The 16,409-nt window shown below is 36.7% G+C and overlaps 1 protein-coding gene across 7 annotated transcripts in view; it reads left to right on the forward strand.

Annotated features, from left to right (window-relative positions):
• Macrod2 (mono-ADP ribosylhydrolase 2) overlaps positions 1-16,409 on the forward strand; it is a 2,017,257-nt gene that overhangs the window by 1,141,804 nt on the left and 859,044 nt on the right. For all 7 annotated transcript variants that reach the window (XM_039106853.2, XM_039106857.2, XM_039106858.2 and 4 more), the window contains exon 6: positions 6,535-6,656. In XM_039106853.2, the coding sequence (XP_038962781.1) occupies positions 6,535-6,656 (122 nt within the window). The remainder of the gene's footprint in view (positions 1-6,534; positions 6,657-16,409) is intronic.

Genomic DNA, 16,409 nt, shown 5'->3' on the forward strand with positions numbered 1-16,409 from the left:
TCTTCCAACGGAGGTCCTGTTCTCAGTTCAGTCGTTTGCTACTGGCATTCGCTTCTGTATTTGACATGTTCTGGCTGTGTCTCTCAGGCAAGATCTATCTGGTTCCTGTCAGCATGCACTTCTTAGCTTCATCCATCTTACCTAGTTTTGGTGGAGACAAATATATATATGTGACATATATATATGTCACATGTGGGGCAAGCTCTGAATGGCCATTCCTTCAGTCTCTGCTCCAAACTTTGCCTCCCTATGCCCTCTTATGGATATTTTTGTTCTCCTTTTAAAGAAGGAGTGAAGCATCCATATTTTGGTCATCCTTCTTGACTTTCATGTGGTCTGTGCTTCCAGGGTAATTCAAGCAGTTGGGCTAATATCCACTTATCAATGAGTACATACCAAGTGTGTTTTATGTGATTGAGTTATCTCACTCAGGATGATATTTTCTAGTTCCATCCATTTGCCTATGAATTTCATGAAGTAATTGTTTCTGATAGCTGAGTAGTACTCCATTGTGTAGATGTACCACATTTTCTGTATCCATTGCTTTGTTGAAGGGCATCTGGGTTCTTTCCAGCTTCTGGCTATTATAAATAAGGCTGCTATGAACATAGTAGAGCATGTGTCTTTGTGTATGTTGGAGCATCTTTTGGGTATATGCCCAAGAGAGGTATAGCTGGGTCCTCAGGTAGTTCAATGTCCAATTTTCTGAGGAACCTTTGGACTGATTTCCAGAGAGGTTGTACCAGTTTGCAATCCCACCAACAATGGAGGAGTGTTCCTCTTTCTCCACATCCTCACCAGCATCTGCTGTCATCTGAGTTTTTGATCTTAGCCATTCTGACTTGTGTGAGGTAAAATCTCAGGGTTGTTCTGATTTGCATTTCTCTGATAACTAAGGATGTTGAACATTTCTTTAGGTGCTTTTTGGTCATTCAATAATCCTCATCTGAGAATGTTTCGTTTAGCTCTGTACCCCATTTTTAATAGGGTGATTTGGCTCTCTGGAGTCTTTCTTCTTGAGTTCTTTGTATATTTTGGATATTAGCCCTCTATCAGATATAGGAATGGTAAAGATCTTTTCCCAATCTGTTGGTGGCCGTTTTGTCCTAACCACAGTGTCCTTTGCCTTACAGAAGCTTTGCAGTTTTATGAGATCCCATTTGTCGATTCTTGATCTTAGAGCGTAAGCCATTGGTGTTTTGTTCAGGAAATTTTCTCCAGTACCCATGTGTTCCAGATGCTTCCCTAGTTTTTCTTCTATTAGTTTGAGTGTGTCTGGTTTGATGTGGAGGTCCTTGATTCACTTGGACTTAAGCTTTGTACAGGGTGATAAGCATGGATCGATCTGCATTCTTCTACATGTTGACCTCCAGTTGAACCAGCACCATTTGCTGAAAACGCTGTCTTTTTTCCATGTGATGGTTTTGGCTCCTTTGTCAAAAATCAAGTGACCATAGGTGTGTGGGTTCATTTCTGGGTCTTCAATTCTATTCCACTGATCTATCTGCCTGTCTCTGTACCAATACCATACAGGTTTTTTTTTGTTTTGTTTTGTTTTTATCACTATTGCTCTGTAATACAGCTAGAGGTCAGGGATGGTGATTCCCCCAGAAGTTCTTTTACTGTCGAGAATAGTTTTAGCTATCCTGGGCTTTTTGTTATTCCAAATGAATTTGCAAACTGTTCTTTCTCTCTCTATGAAGAATTGAATTGGAATTTTGATGGGGGATTGCATTGAGTCTATAGATTGCATTTGGTAAAATGGCCATTTTTACTATATTGTTATGAACACTTTTAGCTCTTCCACAGAGCCAGTGTTCAATTCCCAGTAACCACATGGCAGCTAGAAGCCTTTTGTAAATATCGTCCCCAATCATTTGTTGCCTGCTCTGTCCTGCATGGGCATTAGACACTCATGCAGTGAAGTCACACATGTGGCCAGAACACCCAAAGACATGCAATTTGTTTAAATATTAGAAAAGTAAAGTAAGCATAATAAAATATCTGCTGTTCACAGTCATCTTCGCTGTTTTAGTTTCTATAACTTTCCAAGCACATAATCTCTGTCATTAATTGCTTGTTATCTTTTCAATGATGCTAGGGCTCATGCTCTCTTCTATGTCTCTGAACATGTGTTGCACTAATAGTAGCATGCTTAACATAACTTCATTCATCCTTGTTCTATTGCTGTTTGCCATGCATCTTGAATAACTTTTCACATTTTTCATGTTCTTTCTTAATGAAATATAATGTCTCCTTGTAAAAATGTACTATTATTGACCTAGTCTCTATTGCTGTCTTCTAGGCTGTTTTTGTTTTTTGCCTACCTCATGCAATAGTGTTATAAAGGACATGTGTAAGTGGTTATGTGCATATGAGAAAGTATATTATCCACAGGAAATAGTCCTCCAATTATACCACTCTCTAGGTCTAAATACTTGAAGAGTTATATTTTTCACAGTTGTAGTTAAATCACCCTGTCTGTGGACAGTGCTAATTACACATCACTTTATAGACATACTTGTTAAACTTGAGTCATGATTCATAGTCATTTATCTGAACAAAAATGAATTAGATTACTCAAGATCTATACTTCCATTCCTGATAAGCCCACAGAAAGGACATATATCTGACATTTGCAAAGATTATCATTAAACTCCATCATAATACTTTGAAGATGAAATCCCCACCACTACCACCACCACCACCTGTTTTGTATGGTGAAGATTTGGGGTCATCTTACGAGATTTGGGAAGTGACTGAATGGATTTGTAATATAATAGCTATACTAGGACATAGTGAGAAATAAGAACACAGAGCTCACTACAGAAAGTGGATGTATTCCTGGAAAAAATATATATAGAGATATAGATAGATAGATAGATAGATAGGTAGATCGATAGATAGATAGATAGATAGATAGATACACATACATACATACATACATACATACATGCCTCTGCCCTTTCTCCTCCCTCTGCTTTATGGTTAACAAAGGTAAGCATTTTCTTCCACCACATGCTCTTAACACACATAAGAGATAATTTTTCTGCCTCTATTTTGGTAAAATACAGTCGAGCAAGCATTTCACTGACCGAAGCCTTTGAACCCATCACCCAAGATAACTGTTTCCTCTTTTAAGCCATTTCTCTCAAAGTATTTGTCACAGCAACAAAAAGATGTGACCGATACAACCACCTTTAGCTTTGAAGGCTGAAACCCAAAATGGAGCGAGACTTCCCTAGTTCACACAGCACATAGTGACAGACTTGGGTCTTCTGAGTGGGAGTCAGCTGTCAAGGTGTAAAGGCAGAAGGTCCCTTAGAGGCTGACGCTGCTTCTGGAAACAATAATATGCATCATTCTGTGAGGTTTGCCAGTCACGAGGCAATGAGTTTAGTGATTCTAATGTTATTATCTGTCCCAAGGGATTGAGAACGCAGGCTTAAGATAAGGCGTTGCTCTTTTTTTTTTTCTTTTTGCACGAGTGTGTACCTGTACCTTGAGAAGATATTATTTATTTTGAAAAATATAAATAAATCCAAAGATCATTAATGTTACAGGAACTGATTTTTCTAATTTTTCTTTCTTATATATTCAACCAAAGAATTTTAAAATTGATATCGTTAAAGTCTAGCCTGTGATATTTGGGATATCTGAAAGTACACTTGCGATGACAACCTTTGAGCCTCCTAACCGTGTTCAAGTATTATTTGTTTTTCTGCTTGTGTTTATTTTTATTTATTGTCCATATATCATTCCATACTACATCTGCATCATTTATAATGTTAAATATTAATGATGCTGTACAACACTGAAGAAATGACATCAAAGAAACTGCTGATTTAAAAAAAAAAAGTAAAACAAGTCAGAGACCCGTAAAAATGATGGCTTATTCTGGGCACTTGATCACATACAGGCAGAATTGAAGTTAGATGCAGTCCATCTGACTGTAATTTATATCAGGGAAAATGAAACTATATAGAGTAGTTACTAATAAGTAAAACGAACAATTAAGATAATGAAAGAAAATTCCCTTGAAGTCTCATATTGATTCACCTCCAGTTTTGTGAATCTGAGAGGTCATTGTGTTGGTCAATAACAACACTTGATCTTGGACGCTATAAATTTAATAGAGAGCATAAACTACGGAGATCGATATTTTGATATTGGCGAAGCTCATTTATAGGCTGTTTGTTCTCAGACTTGTAAATGAAACGAAAAGCTGCAGAAACACAAGGGACCACTTTTTGAGAACCCCACTTAGGCTATGGTAGCCATCGATGGCTAAAAGGAAGCACCGGAAGGGTTTTATTTGGTCACCACTACCAGTTCTCACAGGCTCCTCCCCTCGCAGGCTCCTCCCCACCATGGTTCTTCCCACAGTGCCTCTGAGACCTTTCTTTGTTCCTTTGGATCATGTAGACTCATCTTTCATAGCGTCACATAAAAAACACTTTTTCATCTACTCTATTTACATAGTGGGGAGACATGACCATGTTCATTTACATAAGGAGTGATGGAGAAACAGAGGTTCAACTTATTCTATAAGAAAGAGAGCGCCAAAGTGGCCCCACTACCTTCCCCCCAAATTAATCAGGGTACCTTGGTCTTCTAAGAAGCACCATGTATAACACAAGTTCCTACAGTCAAATGTATTTGGAGAATAACATTCTATAACTCCCTCCGAAAGTCACAAGTCATCAGAGGACACTAAGTGCCCAGAGATGACCTACACTAAAGTGGATTGTGTATCTTAATTTTACCCCATAGGCTCTTATTTGTAGCCCATACGCGACCACAACTACAGCCACTGGGACAGTGCTTTATAAAGCTTAGTGTTGCCCGTCCCCAACAGCCCCACCTTTGTATACATTTAATGATTTGGAATACCATATCTGGGTATAAGCAAGTAACCCACAGGGATAAAATAAAGCAGGGTCCTGCTCCCCTGTAGTCTAGCATCCATTAAAAAATAGCAGCTAACATAACATATTTGTATGAAAGTTTATTGCGTAGGGTACCAAACTCCAATTTTCTGAATATGTGTAGTTTGTGTTATTTTATTGCAAAATAATGATGTCATTATATACTTTGTGTACAACTTCATTTCACTTTATTCTCCATTTCTCTGCTGGGACAGTTACCACGACAATGAGAACCAGGCCCACCTGTGAAACAACATCTGCAGACATTCAGTGCTGTAGATTTTCTGCCTACTTTGATCATATGACATCATCTTTAATACTGTCTGGCAAGAGTTTAAATATTGTTTTAGAATTAATCGTTGAAATCCATGCTTGAAGGGCCTTTCTCAAATATCATGTAATAGTCTCAATATTTAGCAGGGGACCAGCCAAGGTTTTTTGTTTTATGAGTCTCAATTCAAATTTTATGTACAATTTTAATTGTGCCACATTTCTGTTTTCACAAAGCGCTCTTATTCTTGTCCTTGTTAAAACTAAGTAGTGCTGATTAGCCAAAATAAATAATTTTATTTCATTATAATAGCTTGCTAACACAGACCAAAGTATATCTCTTTGATCAAACTTGATTGGTTCTTATAACTTAAATCAGTGAAATGTCATAATTGTTCAATTAACATAAAAAACTAGGAAGTAAATGTTACAAAGTATTTCAAGTAATTTGGATCAAAATTTCATTTCTTCTAATCTTGTTTTGACTTTGAAATGAGGATAATCTTTCCGTAATACTCCTGAATTTAAGAACTTACAAATGGGGAAGCTGGAGCCTAGCATGTATGACAAGGCTCTGGGTTCAACCCCAGCACTTCACCAGTTTACGTGTGTATAAAAATGGGGAAAATAGCAGAGTGTTGGAGGTGTCTGTGTATAAGTAAAAACAGTTAAATTTTGTGTTTTTAAACTCACAAGGAGGTTCAAAAGCATAGATTACTCTGAGAGAGTTTAGTATGTTAAAAATAAGATACAGACCATCAGTTAATGTGTGTACATACTATTATTCCTACAACTGTTCATGTTTGTGAAGACTAAACAACTTAAAATTGTTTGTAGCCGTTTGAACTTTGTCATTGTAGGATTGGGATTGTGATAAAACTCTCCTGGTGAGGTTTTCAACAGTCCCTTTACATCATATGTCTAATCTACAAGGAGAGTTGTGTCTAGCGTTGACACTTCCTTCCCCTGTTAATACAGATACTCATTCTGCAGGCAATTATTTCTTGCTTTATGTACCACCCAGGATTTGTCTTCTGCCAGGGTGCCAGTTATGCACAACTTATTTGATAATCTGTCACTCTTGGACTATACCACTGGAATAGTTCAATGTTAGTGAAATTCTTTTCGTTGGTGTCACGCAGTCCTGGGAAGGTGGCCTACCTTGAGAGGGTATGGTCCCTGGAATCTTTTACAATGAAGCATTTATGTTGTCTATATTTCTTAGCTTGCCTGTCTCCAAGCCCCAACACTGATATCTAAATTAAAGAATGCTCCAGTTGTGTGAAAAGTAAATAGTGCTTTGCTTACTGTAGTCTCCCTTCCTTTGCTTTTGCAGATGTCATCCACACCGTAGGGCCAATAGCCAGAGGCCACATCAATGGTTCCCACAAGGAAGACCTTGCAAATTGCTATCAATCATCCTTGAAGCTGGTGAAAGAAAATAACCTCCGATCAGTTGTAAGTACTTCGGAGTTCTTTATTTTGCGTTCATCCAAGCTTCTGCACAAAGAAAAAAGCCAGTGCTGAGCTTAAAATAGCACTGGCCATTTCTTTTACATTGAAACACATTTACTACATGTGTGTACATGTTAGCTCTCACTTTAGCCTTTTGACTGGGTGAGTGTAAGTTCCCACATCTACAACTGTGTGCAGTGTCAACGTATGAATCTTCAGCTTCAGGTGACATTCAGAAGCTTACTCTGTGTGTTTTTCCTGACTTTATTAAATCTCAATTACACCAGGAACATAAAACTCTGAGCCTTACCCAACAGTAAGTCAATTTTCTCTAGAATAAGTTAATTTGCCTAAGATCTCTCAAGTTTTTTAATCCACAGAGATTACAACCTTGCTGAAGGGGTAGGGTGGGCAAAAGGTTAAACTTTCTTTTCAGTACTAAGAAGGCTGACTAGACCTCAGAATTACTTGGGAATGAGTGGAGTTAGGTTTGCAAGGGGAACATTAAAGGTGTTATTTACAGGTGTTATTCCTTTACAGGTTATTGCTATACTTGTTACTGTGGCTGTCATTACAAAGAGTCTTTTTCAGTGTACCATGGAAAGTTCACTTGAAATGAAGTATTTTACAAGCCAATTATACCTTATAATACCTTATAATGTTTGCATACTAGTAACATCTATGTATATAATGTATTCAACCTATTTATTTAAAAAGTATATGTTTGCAAGTTAATCAGTACCTAAAACCCAACCCCACAATGGTTTGTGTGTGTGTGTGTGTGTGTGTGTGTGTGTGTGAGAGAGAGAGAGAGAGAGAGAGAGAGAGAGAGAGAGAGAGAGAGATGTATGCAGGCATCTCCATCCATGAGTATGATGTGGTGTGGTTTCCAGAGGTTGAAACTTAGGATGCCTTCCTCTTATTTTTAGAGTGAAGACCTCGTACTCAGATTGACTTTACTGGTTGACAAGGTCCCTGTACTGGACAAGGTCCAGTACTAGGGTTATAGTCTGTTCCAGTTTCCTTCCTGGTGTTGTGATAAGGGATTCTAAACCAAAGCTCCTTAGTAGAGAAAGAAGGTGTTTTGACCTTTAAATGCATCAATAATAGAAGTGAGAGCAAGAACACAAACAGGAACTTGAACTGTACAGTACCACTGCTGTTGTTGGCTCCCTCACAGGCTTGTGCTTAGCCAGCTCTCTTAGACGGCTCCAAGAGCAAGGAGTCATGCTGTATTCCACAGGCATTCTGATTTCAAACAGCAATAAAGACAGTCCCCCACAGACACACTCAGGGACCAATGTGATCTTAAAATCCCTCGACTGAAATTCCCTGCTTAGGTAACTCTAGGTTATGTCAAGTTCACAGTTAACTGGGACGCAGACGCACATGTGCACTTGGCTTTGTACATGGATGCTTGCTGGGGATCTTAACACAGATCTTCATGCTTTTGCAACCCTTTACCCACTGATCTGCTCTTACAGCTCCAAGATGCTATTAGAAGAGAAAGCTAAAAATCAAAGCAAATGACCAAAAATATGACCCATGGTTCCTTTGATCTCTATAGGAAAATCAAAGCAAATATGCATTTGGGAATAATAAAAAATATCAATATGACTAGTTGATTTTACAAGCAATGGGCTAAAGTGCCTATAAAATAGATAACCATATAAGTTTATACCTTGGAATATAGATGTTAATATCTGAAAGAGCTAGTAAATTTATAAGTATTTCTAGTGATAATCTTTTTAAAAGGAAACAACAAGACATTCCTTCCAACTGCTCAAAAGCTGCATTCCTCATTTTAACAGAGGAAATAAATGATCCTTAGGTATGATCACTTTAAATCAATATGTATAAGAAAAGGACTAAGAATTACATGCTACGAAGCGTTCAGACCATGTCCAGATCTTGTCATCTTGAAGTTAGAACTAAGTCTACCTTCATTTTTTTAATGATGACTTTGAACTGACCACCTGACTTGAAGAAAATTAGCAGACAATGCCGAACTAAATGTATATGAATGTTGGTAAACAAATATGGAGAAGATATCTGTTGAATCTGAAGTGAAATGCTAAACTTAATTAGCCTCGTGCTTGGGTGGTTAATTGGAAAGGCTATCAACCTTTTGTTCTTTATTCTTTAATGTAATCTGCTTTGCTTTATCTCTCTCTCTCTCTCTCTCTCTCTCTCTCTCTCTCTCTTTTTCTCTCTCTCTCTCCCTCCCCCACCCCGATCCCTCCTTCCCTTCCTTTTCCTTTCCATATCTTCTGGCAAGAGACAATGGAACTGATTATTTCATATGGTGGATCATATTCTTTTTATTTTAAAGATTTATTTATTTATTATTTATGAGTACACTGTAGCTGTCTTCAGACATACCAGAAGAGGGCATCAGATTTTATTACAGATGGTTGTGAGCCATCATGTGGTTGCTGGGAATTGACTGGAAGAGCAGTCAGTGCTCTTACCTCCTGAGCCATCTCTCCAGCCCATTCTCGACCTCCATTAAACAAATCCTTACACTGAAGACACCAAATTGTAATTATTTGCAGGGAAATGGAATATTTGTAGGCAGGTGAATATGGCAGGTTATGTGTTTTATAATACTATACATTGTAGATATACCACAATTTATAAGTCTGTATTGGTGTTAGAAGTAGCATAGTTGTTAAGATGGACATTAGACTCAACTTGATCATATTTCTTTACTAGAGAAGTCACTGATTGATCCTTGAAACAGCTTCATGAGTTTTACAAGCATGAGATAATGCTAGCTATCCAATGGTTCCTTATATCTGGAAACAAGCTACAGGATTGTGATATCATCTGTCTGTGGCTATATATTCTTGAGATCTGCAGATATTTGGTCTTCTAGTATTTTGCTGTCAAATGACTTTATTTTTACAAAATAAATTAGATGGTGAATAAATTACTGAGCAGCTGAGACTGAGAAAGGAAAAGTTCGAGAGAACTTAAAGGGATCTTTCTGACAGCCTTTTGAATATAGTTAAGATAAGTTTATCTTATGTTATAGTTGTTTGAAATAGTGACAATCATTAAATAAATCAGAGAGTGATGTCATAACAACCAAAAAGCATTTAGAAATCAGGTGCTTTAGCTCATTGGTTATATTGTAGGTCAAATATTCGCTATAAACCACAGTTTTAGGAAAATTCTTATTCTTTCTTCTTCTCTGCCTATTCTTTAAGATGTTTTTTAACTGAATACCCTATGTGTGTTTTACAAAGGAAAAGTAAAGCATAGCAATATAATGATCTGTCTGAAGGAGTATTTCCTGTCTGTGAATGTTTGTCCATGGTATCATCAATACCATGGACTAGTTAAATGGAGGCTTATAATCTGATGTTATGATGAGTTTTAAATGATGATTTAAATCTGACCAGTGGTTCATGAATCCTAGACCCAATTTCTCCAATATCTAATTCTTCCAACCTAAGTTCAAATATAATTTTGTTGTATTTTTCAAAGTTTGTACTTGCCTTCGGAAAAATTCTAATGTATGAAAATTGATTTCTTAACAAATTTGAGGTCAATGGTTCTAATATAGATAAAGGTCAATGAAGAGGGTAATTAGAATTTAAAATAATAAAACATTAGAAGCAGACATAATAATTAAAGAGAATCACAAAGGGTTCACATTTTTGTTTATGTTTTTCTATAAAACCTTTGGAAAGACAGGGGCAAATAAAAATAGGTCTTGGAATATCATTAACCTGTACCTTATGGAACCTGAGAATTGTATAGCCAAGCTGGCAAGAGTCCAGCACCTGAACTGCTTTGAATTTTGAATGATTACTAAGCAGTAAGCATAGTCAAGGAAGTCAAAACATATGTACATTAAGGGTAAATTGAAGGGAAGATTAAATAAGATACTTAAGACAATAGTCTTTGCATCAAATATTACTAACAAGGTGACGGTAGTCGACAGTTCGGCTGAGATGACTGTAGAGAAGTTTCTGTATAAATCGGTGGTTGTTTCCATCTGAGAATCTCTAGTAGTCTCCTTTGATGTTCACCCTCAGGCTCTCAAAGCCTAGAAGACTGATTTAATAACCCCAGTGGCTTTACTTATTCTTCGGCAGGATAGACAGACATGACTCCATTTTGCTCCTAACGGCTTTAACAATGTATTGGTATCTTGGTGAAACTTCAGTTGTGAACAAAGTGAGTATTGATGGTGAAAGAAAGGAGGAAATATTCAAATTGGACAAGGGCTGCTAAGTAAAAGAACATTTGTATCTGCTATCACCAAATAGCATCAGAAATAGAATTAATATTGACTTACATTTCATGTTGCTTTCATTGATTTTTTGAACATAATTTGTGGATTTTCCAAGTCTTTCTTGACCTCTATTTTAATATCATCCCGCAGTCTTCTGTAGCAAACTCTTACTATCAGGTTCATTCTCAGGAATCTAAGCCTTGCTATGCTAAAACATCTCTAAAGTTTCCCCTCTAAGCATCAACTAAAAGGCAAAATTTTCATTTATCACTGAAATTATTGACTCACAAAAACTCTTCTAATGATGAAATGTTATGCACCCAGTTTACATTTGTTGAGTGAAAGCTTGTAATTAAAAAAAGATGCTCTGTTGGAGAGTTGATGGTAATCAGAATGTAAACCAGATTTTACTTGGACTAAGATTATTTTCTTAGGAAGTAAAGTTAATAGTTAATATAGTTTAGTGGTTTATATGGTAATGGGCAAATACAGAAGTGGTGTGCACTATAATGGGACAGATTACTGTAATTTTTGTGAGTTTTATTCTAGTTTAATGTATTAGGTGGGAAAAGTATGATATATTTTTACTGCTAAGAACCACCCAGTACAAATAGAGATCTCTCAAAACTAAATAATGTTCCCGTCATGACTCAGATCTTGAGAAGTAACAGCTTTTAATGAGAACGAAGGCAGCTCTGTACCTTCAGTGCTACCTCTAGGCATGGCAGTAATAAGTAATTTTGGAATTCTGCATGGGTCTCATTCTGGTGTAGGTTTTCATTTTAAGGCGTAGTCAAGTGAATCTTATTTTCTTAGACAAGTTCCCTTCTGAGAGGGTTGCCATGGCAATGAGTTCTCAGACAGAAATCCTTAAATGTTGGTTTTTATTTCATTATCTGAGTTTCTATTACAGACCACATCAATCAATGCAGTCCCCTCTTGAAGAAGACTTTCTGCAATCGTAAGGAGCTGGCCCTTTAAGTCTTTACCTCTGCTCCTCTGCTTAACTTGATGTCGCCATTTCCCAGGCAGCCCTTCATCTCAAAGAACCCATTTTGGAGAGCCATGTATTTGATCTTCCTTCTCACTTTCTTTTGAGGCAGCATCTAGGCTTTTTTCTCTACTGTCTTCCTTTATAAAGAATGATGCAGTCTCATGTCTTTCCTGGTCAGGTTTCTCCCAGCAGAGTGACTAATGACACTATTAATAAATAACAAGAACAAAATAATTTTCCATTTGAGCCTGACTTTATGGTTTACAACAGTGAGCTGCTGTATACCCTCTCATTTGTGTTTCTAGTTCTCTAGCTAACTGCCTGTGTTTCTTTGGTTCAGGCAAAGTGGGGAAATAAGACTGAATGAAGACTCTCCCTTTCTGTCTTTCCAAAATCATTCCCTTTAATGGGATTTCTTTATCTGGTGTAAAGTAAAAAACAGTTCATGATAGTATACTCAGTGGGGCATTTTTAGTATTTGGGAGGCAAGTGTCTAAGCATAGGTCATAGGGTACAGAAGAGGAAAAACACGCACTATTATACATACATATATTATGGAAATACATACATACATTATTCCTAAAACCAGACAGAGACAGTGATATACCTAATCCCATGTTCATGTACTTCACAACTTTTCTTCTGGTGGCCATACAAAAATGATTATTTGTATTATTGGGAAGTAAATTGGTTACTTAGTGATGAAATATAGAGTAATATGATAGTTAATAGTCTTGAACTCTGACTTCATGCCAGGCTTTTCATTTCAATCAGCCCTTAAACCAGCCTTGAATTTACAAAGTGCACGAGAATTGGGGGTGTAGTGAACCATGGCAATATAGTACCAGTACATGAAATTCTCCAAGAATAATTACTAAAAGGTAAGTGATTCTTCCGTTTTACATATGAACTGGAAGAACAATAAGGAAACTCTTCCAGCATCTTACTTAATGACAAAAGAACAGGTCAGGTTGAAGCTGAAGCCTTTTCAGTCCTGGGGCTTAGCCTGTGTGCTCTTCACGCCCACTTTGTCTGGTTTTGCTAGTGTGTTGTTGTTGCTCATTGGATCTTTTTTTTTTTGTTTAAATTTGTGTGTTTTTTACTAAAACCACTGTGGGTCTGATTAGAGTACTACTGTTTTCTACCAAGTAATTTGTAGTGCTAGTTCTTGACGATGACAACTGGAAAATGTCACGAGCATTTGTGGACTGAGTTACAGGTGTACCATGTGCACTGGGCATGTGCATTAGATTCTGGCACTTACACCACACAATGACCTAATGTTTTGCTATCAGTCATCTAGATTCATTACTCTACATGTTGCTCTGACCAAAACAAAACAAAACAAAACACCACCAAAAACAAAACACAAACAATAACAACAAAAAAAACAGCAAAAAAAACCCCAACATTAAATAACATAAGAAAGGATCATTTTGACTGCTAGTTTGAGAGTAGAGTTCACTGTGATAGAGAAATCATGGCAGTGTGACACTTAGGTAGGTAGCCATATTCAGTCCCAAACCTGAGCCCATGCAATGATTCTGTCCACATTTAGAGTGGTTCTCTAAATATTCATTTCAGTTAATCTAATCTAGAAAATGTCTCATATATATGCCCAGAGATTTGTGTTCATGGTGATTCTAAGTCCTGTCAAATTGACAATCAATATTGACTGTCATATCATGTAAGAATATCATGAATATAAACAGCAAGATTCATCTAAGCAAAGGTTCCCCTTTAGACTACAATACACAGGGATTTTCCACAGAAATCACATAACCATAGCTTTCTTAGATTTTCACAATTGAAAAAAGTCATCTTTCTAATGTGTAGGCCATCTGTGCCAATCCTGAACATAGTGCGATGCACACATTGGAGTCTAGTTTTATAGGTGTTTCTCATGATGAGTCTGTATGAGGAAGCAAACTCTTGACTGCATTCTGCCATGTTTGATTGTAGCCATAGGTGAATCTGTATATGCAGAAAACATTACTTTAAATATTCATTTAATATCTTTCACATTATGTTTATAATTTACATTGCTCATCAATTTTATGCTGTGTTTGACTTTGTTCTGGAAACCAATCCTAAGGCAACAGTTTGTGTGCAAGCAATTTCTTGTGGAGGCCTGAACAAGACGATTTGATTGAGGAGGATCAAAACAAGAAAGGGAAGGTAAGGCGGCTAAAAGGATCAGGCAGCATTGTCACGCAGCGGTCCTGGACAACTGAGGTTCAGTATTGCTGTAGTTGGCATGCACTGGACAAATTAAGTTCAGGGCATATATGCTAGCATGTTGATCCCTTCTGTCTCCTGCTAGTAGTTTTAATATTATAATTATAATTTCAGTATAACAAATGGGATTCCCAAAAAATGTTTTCTACAATAAGTGAGAGATGACTCTGATAAAATGGTGAACCATTGGTTTCAGTTAAGCTTTGCTGTAGGTATTTAATATACTAAACCTAAAAGCAGTTTAGTCTAAGATTTTTCTTCTTGAACTTAGTATATCTCAGTTCTATTTCTCTTCAGTTGAAACATAGTGTAATATAAAAAGACATTAGTTAATGAACATATAACCTATAGAATTCATGACCTTGCTGATGTGCAGATGATGCATGGTGACAAAGAAATAATACCACAATATCATGTCAGGTCATTTGATTTTTTTTCAATATATCTGTGCTAAACATTGCTTCATAATTCAAAATTTGAAAGAGTTAACCAGCCAAGTTTGGATCTTGGTAAGGCTCTCTTTAACTAGAAGGCAAAAATGGAGGTAACTTATTTGATAAGTAGAAGTTTCTAATTACCTTCATGTTGCTACTCTAAATACCATGAATCAATGCAATGTAGAGGAGGAAAGGGTTTATTAGATTTACATTCCAGATCATAACCTATCGCTGAGGGATGTCAGGATAGGAGCTAAAATCAGAAACCATGAAGTAGTACTCACTGTCTAATGCTTGGCTAGCTTTCCTATGTAGCCCGAGCCCACCTACATAGAGACTATGCCACCAACAGTGGTCTGGGTCTTCCCACATCAATCATCAGTCAAGACAGTCTCTCAGTCATTGCAACAGGCCATCCAACCTTGACAGCTTCTCAGTTTCCTCTTTCCAGGTGACTTTAAATTCTGTTAGATTGACAGTAAACACTGGACCAGCCAGTAGGTTATCTACATTTTATATTTATAGAAATTCTTCTAGTTTATAACATCTCTTCATCTTTTGTCTTATATTGTCTTATATTTCAATACTCTGTACACTGTCTTATATTTCAATGAAGGCCACAATAAATTATGATCACCTCTTTATGGGAGAATACTTTGAAACTCTGTTTCATCTCACTTATAGTTGAAAAGGTTTTTTTAGTCAATTGTATATTCTGTGGCATTTATTTCTGAGCAAAGACCAATAAAACAGTATTTAAAATAATAATGAAGCACAAAGTGTCTCAATTCGATTGGATTTGTCAACTTCATTGTTTTTAGTACTTTTTCTCAAACTAGAGAACATTCACAGGAAAATCACATGTAGTTTCTACAACAATGTCTTCCAGACAAAATATTGGTCCAGCACGATGTCAAAGAGAGGATATTTCTGGGAAATTTGTATAGACCCAGTAAACAAGTCTGCAATGCAAGCTTTTCTTCTGAGTGCTTTATTTTCTCCAACTCAAACAGCAGTTATTAGATCACTGTATCACAAGAAAATAGTCAATTCAAAACATGGGCTGCAGAGTCCCGAGCCTGCCATTACATTTGAACAACTGAGCCATTCTAGCATATATCTCGAGGGTTAATAGTTTAGAGCAAAAGCAAAAGCTTTAAATTGTACATGTTTTTCTCACAAATGTTCAGATTTATTTGAGAAAGAAAGCAATTTCAATGTGTGGATTTTAAGGCATTTGTAAACTGGTGAACTGGGAGACAAAGGTAGCAAAACTAATAAAACCAATAAAAAATTTAAAATAAAAGTAATTCTTTCCCTGACAAGAGAGTGTTCTCTCCACTGTGCTCTCTCTCCTTCTCTCCTTCTCTCTCTCTCTCTCTCTCTCTCTCTCTCTCTCCTCTCTTTCTCAGATTGCTTATATACATTTCAGTGGTATTGCAAAAGAGATTCATTTTCTGATGAGTAATGTACTGCAGAGTGGTTTCAACCACAACTTTGCATTCTTCATTTTTTATCTAGATAAGTACACATAACTTTAAGATGTAAAAAGTAAAACTCTTGCTTCTCTTAGTATCTCATGGAAGTGGAATAGCATCATACTTATAATTATGGATTACGTTCATTTTAACTTACACGAGCAGAAAGCCATAATGCTGTCTCACCACCTTTTGCAAGCCTATGTGCTAGAATTCCCTTTCTCCGAACATACTACCAAGCTAATCATCCCAGGGGCTGAATGAGATAAATATATTTTATTTAATCAAAGTAGGAAAAGGCAAAGGGAAGAGAGGGGGTAGTTTAGGTGACAAATGAATAATAAAAAAAACACATCTCACTTA

This window comes from Rattus norvegicus, chromosome 3 (genome assembly GCF_036323735.1).
Source record: "Rattus norvegicus strain BN/NHsdMcwi chromosome 3, GRCr8, whole genome shotgun sequence".
Classification (NCBI taxonomy): domain Eukaryota; kingdom Metazoa; phylum Chordata; class Mammalia; order Rodentia; family Muridae; genus Rattus; species Rattus norvegicus.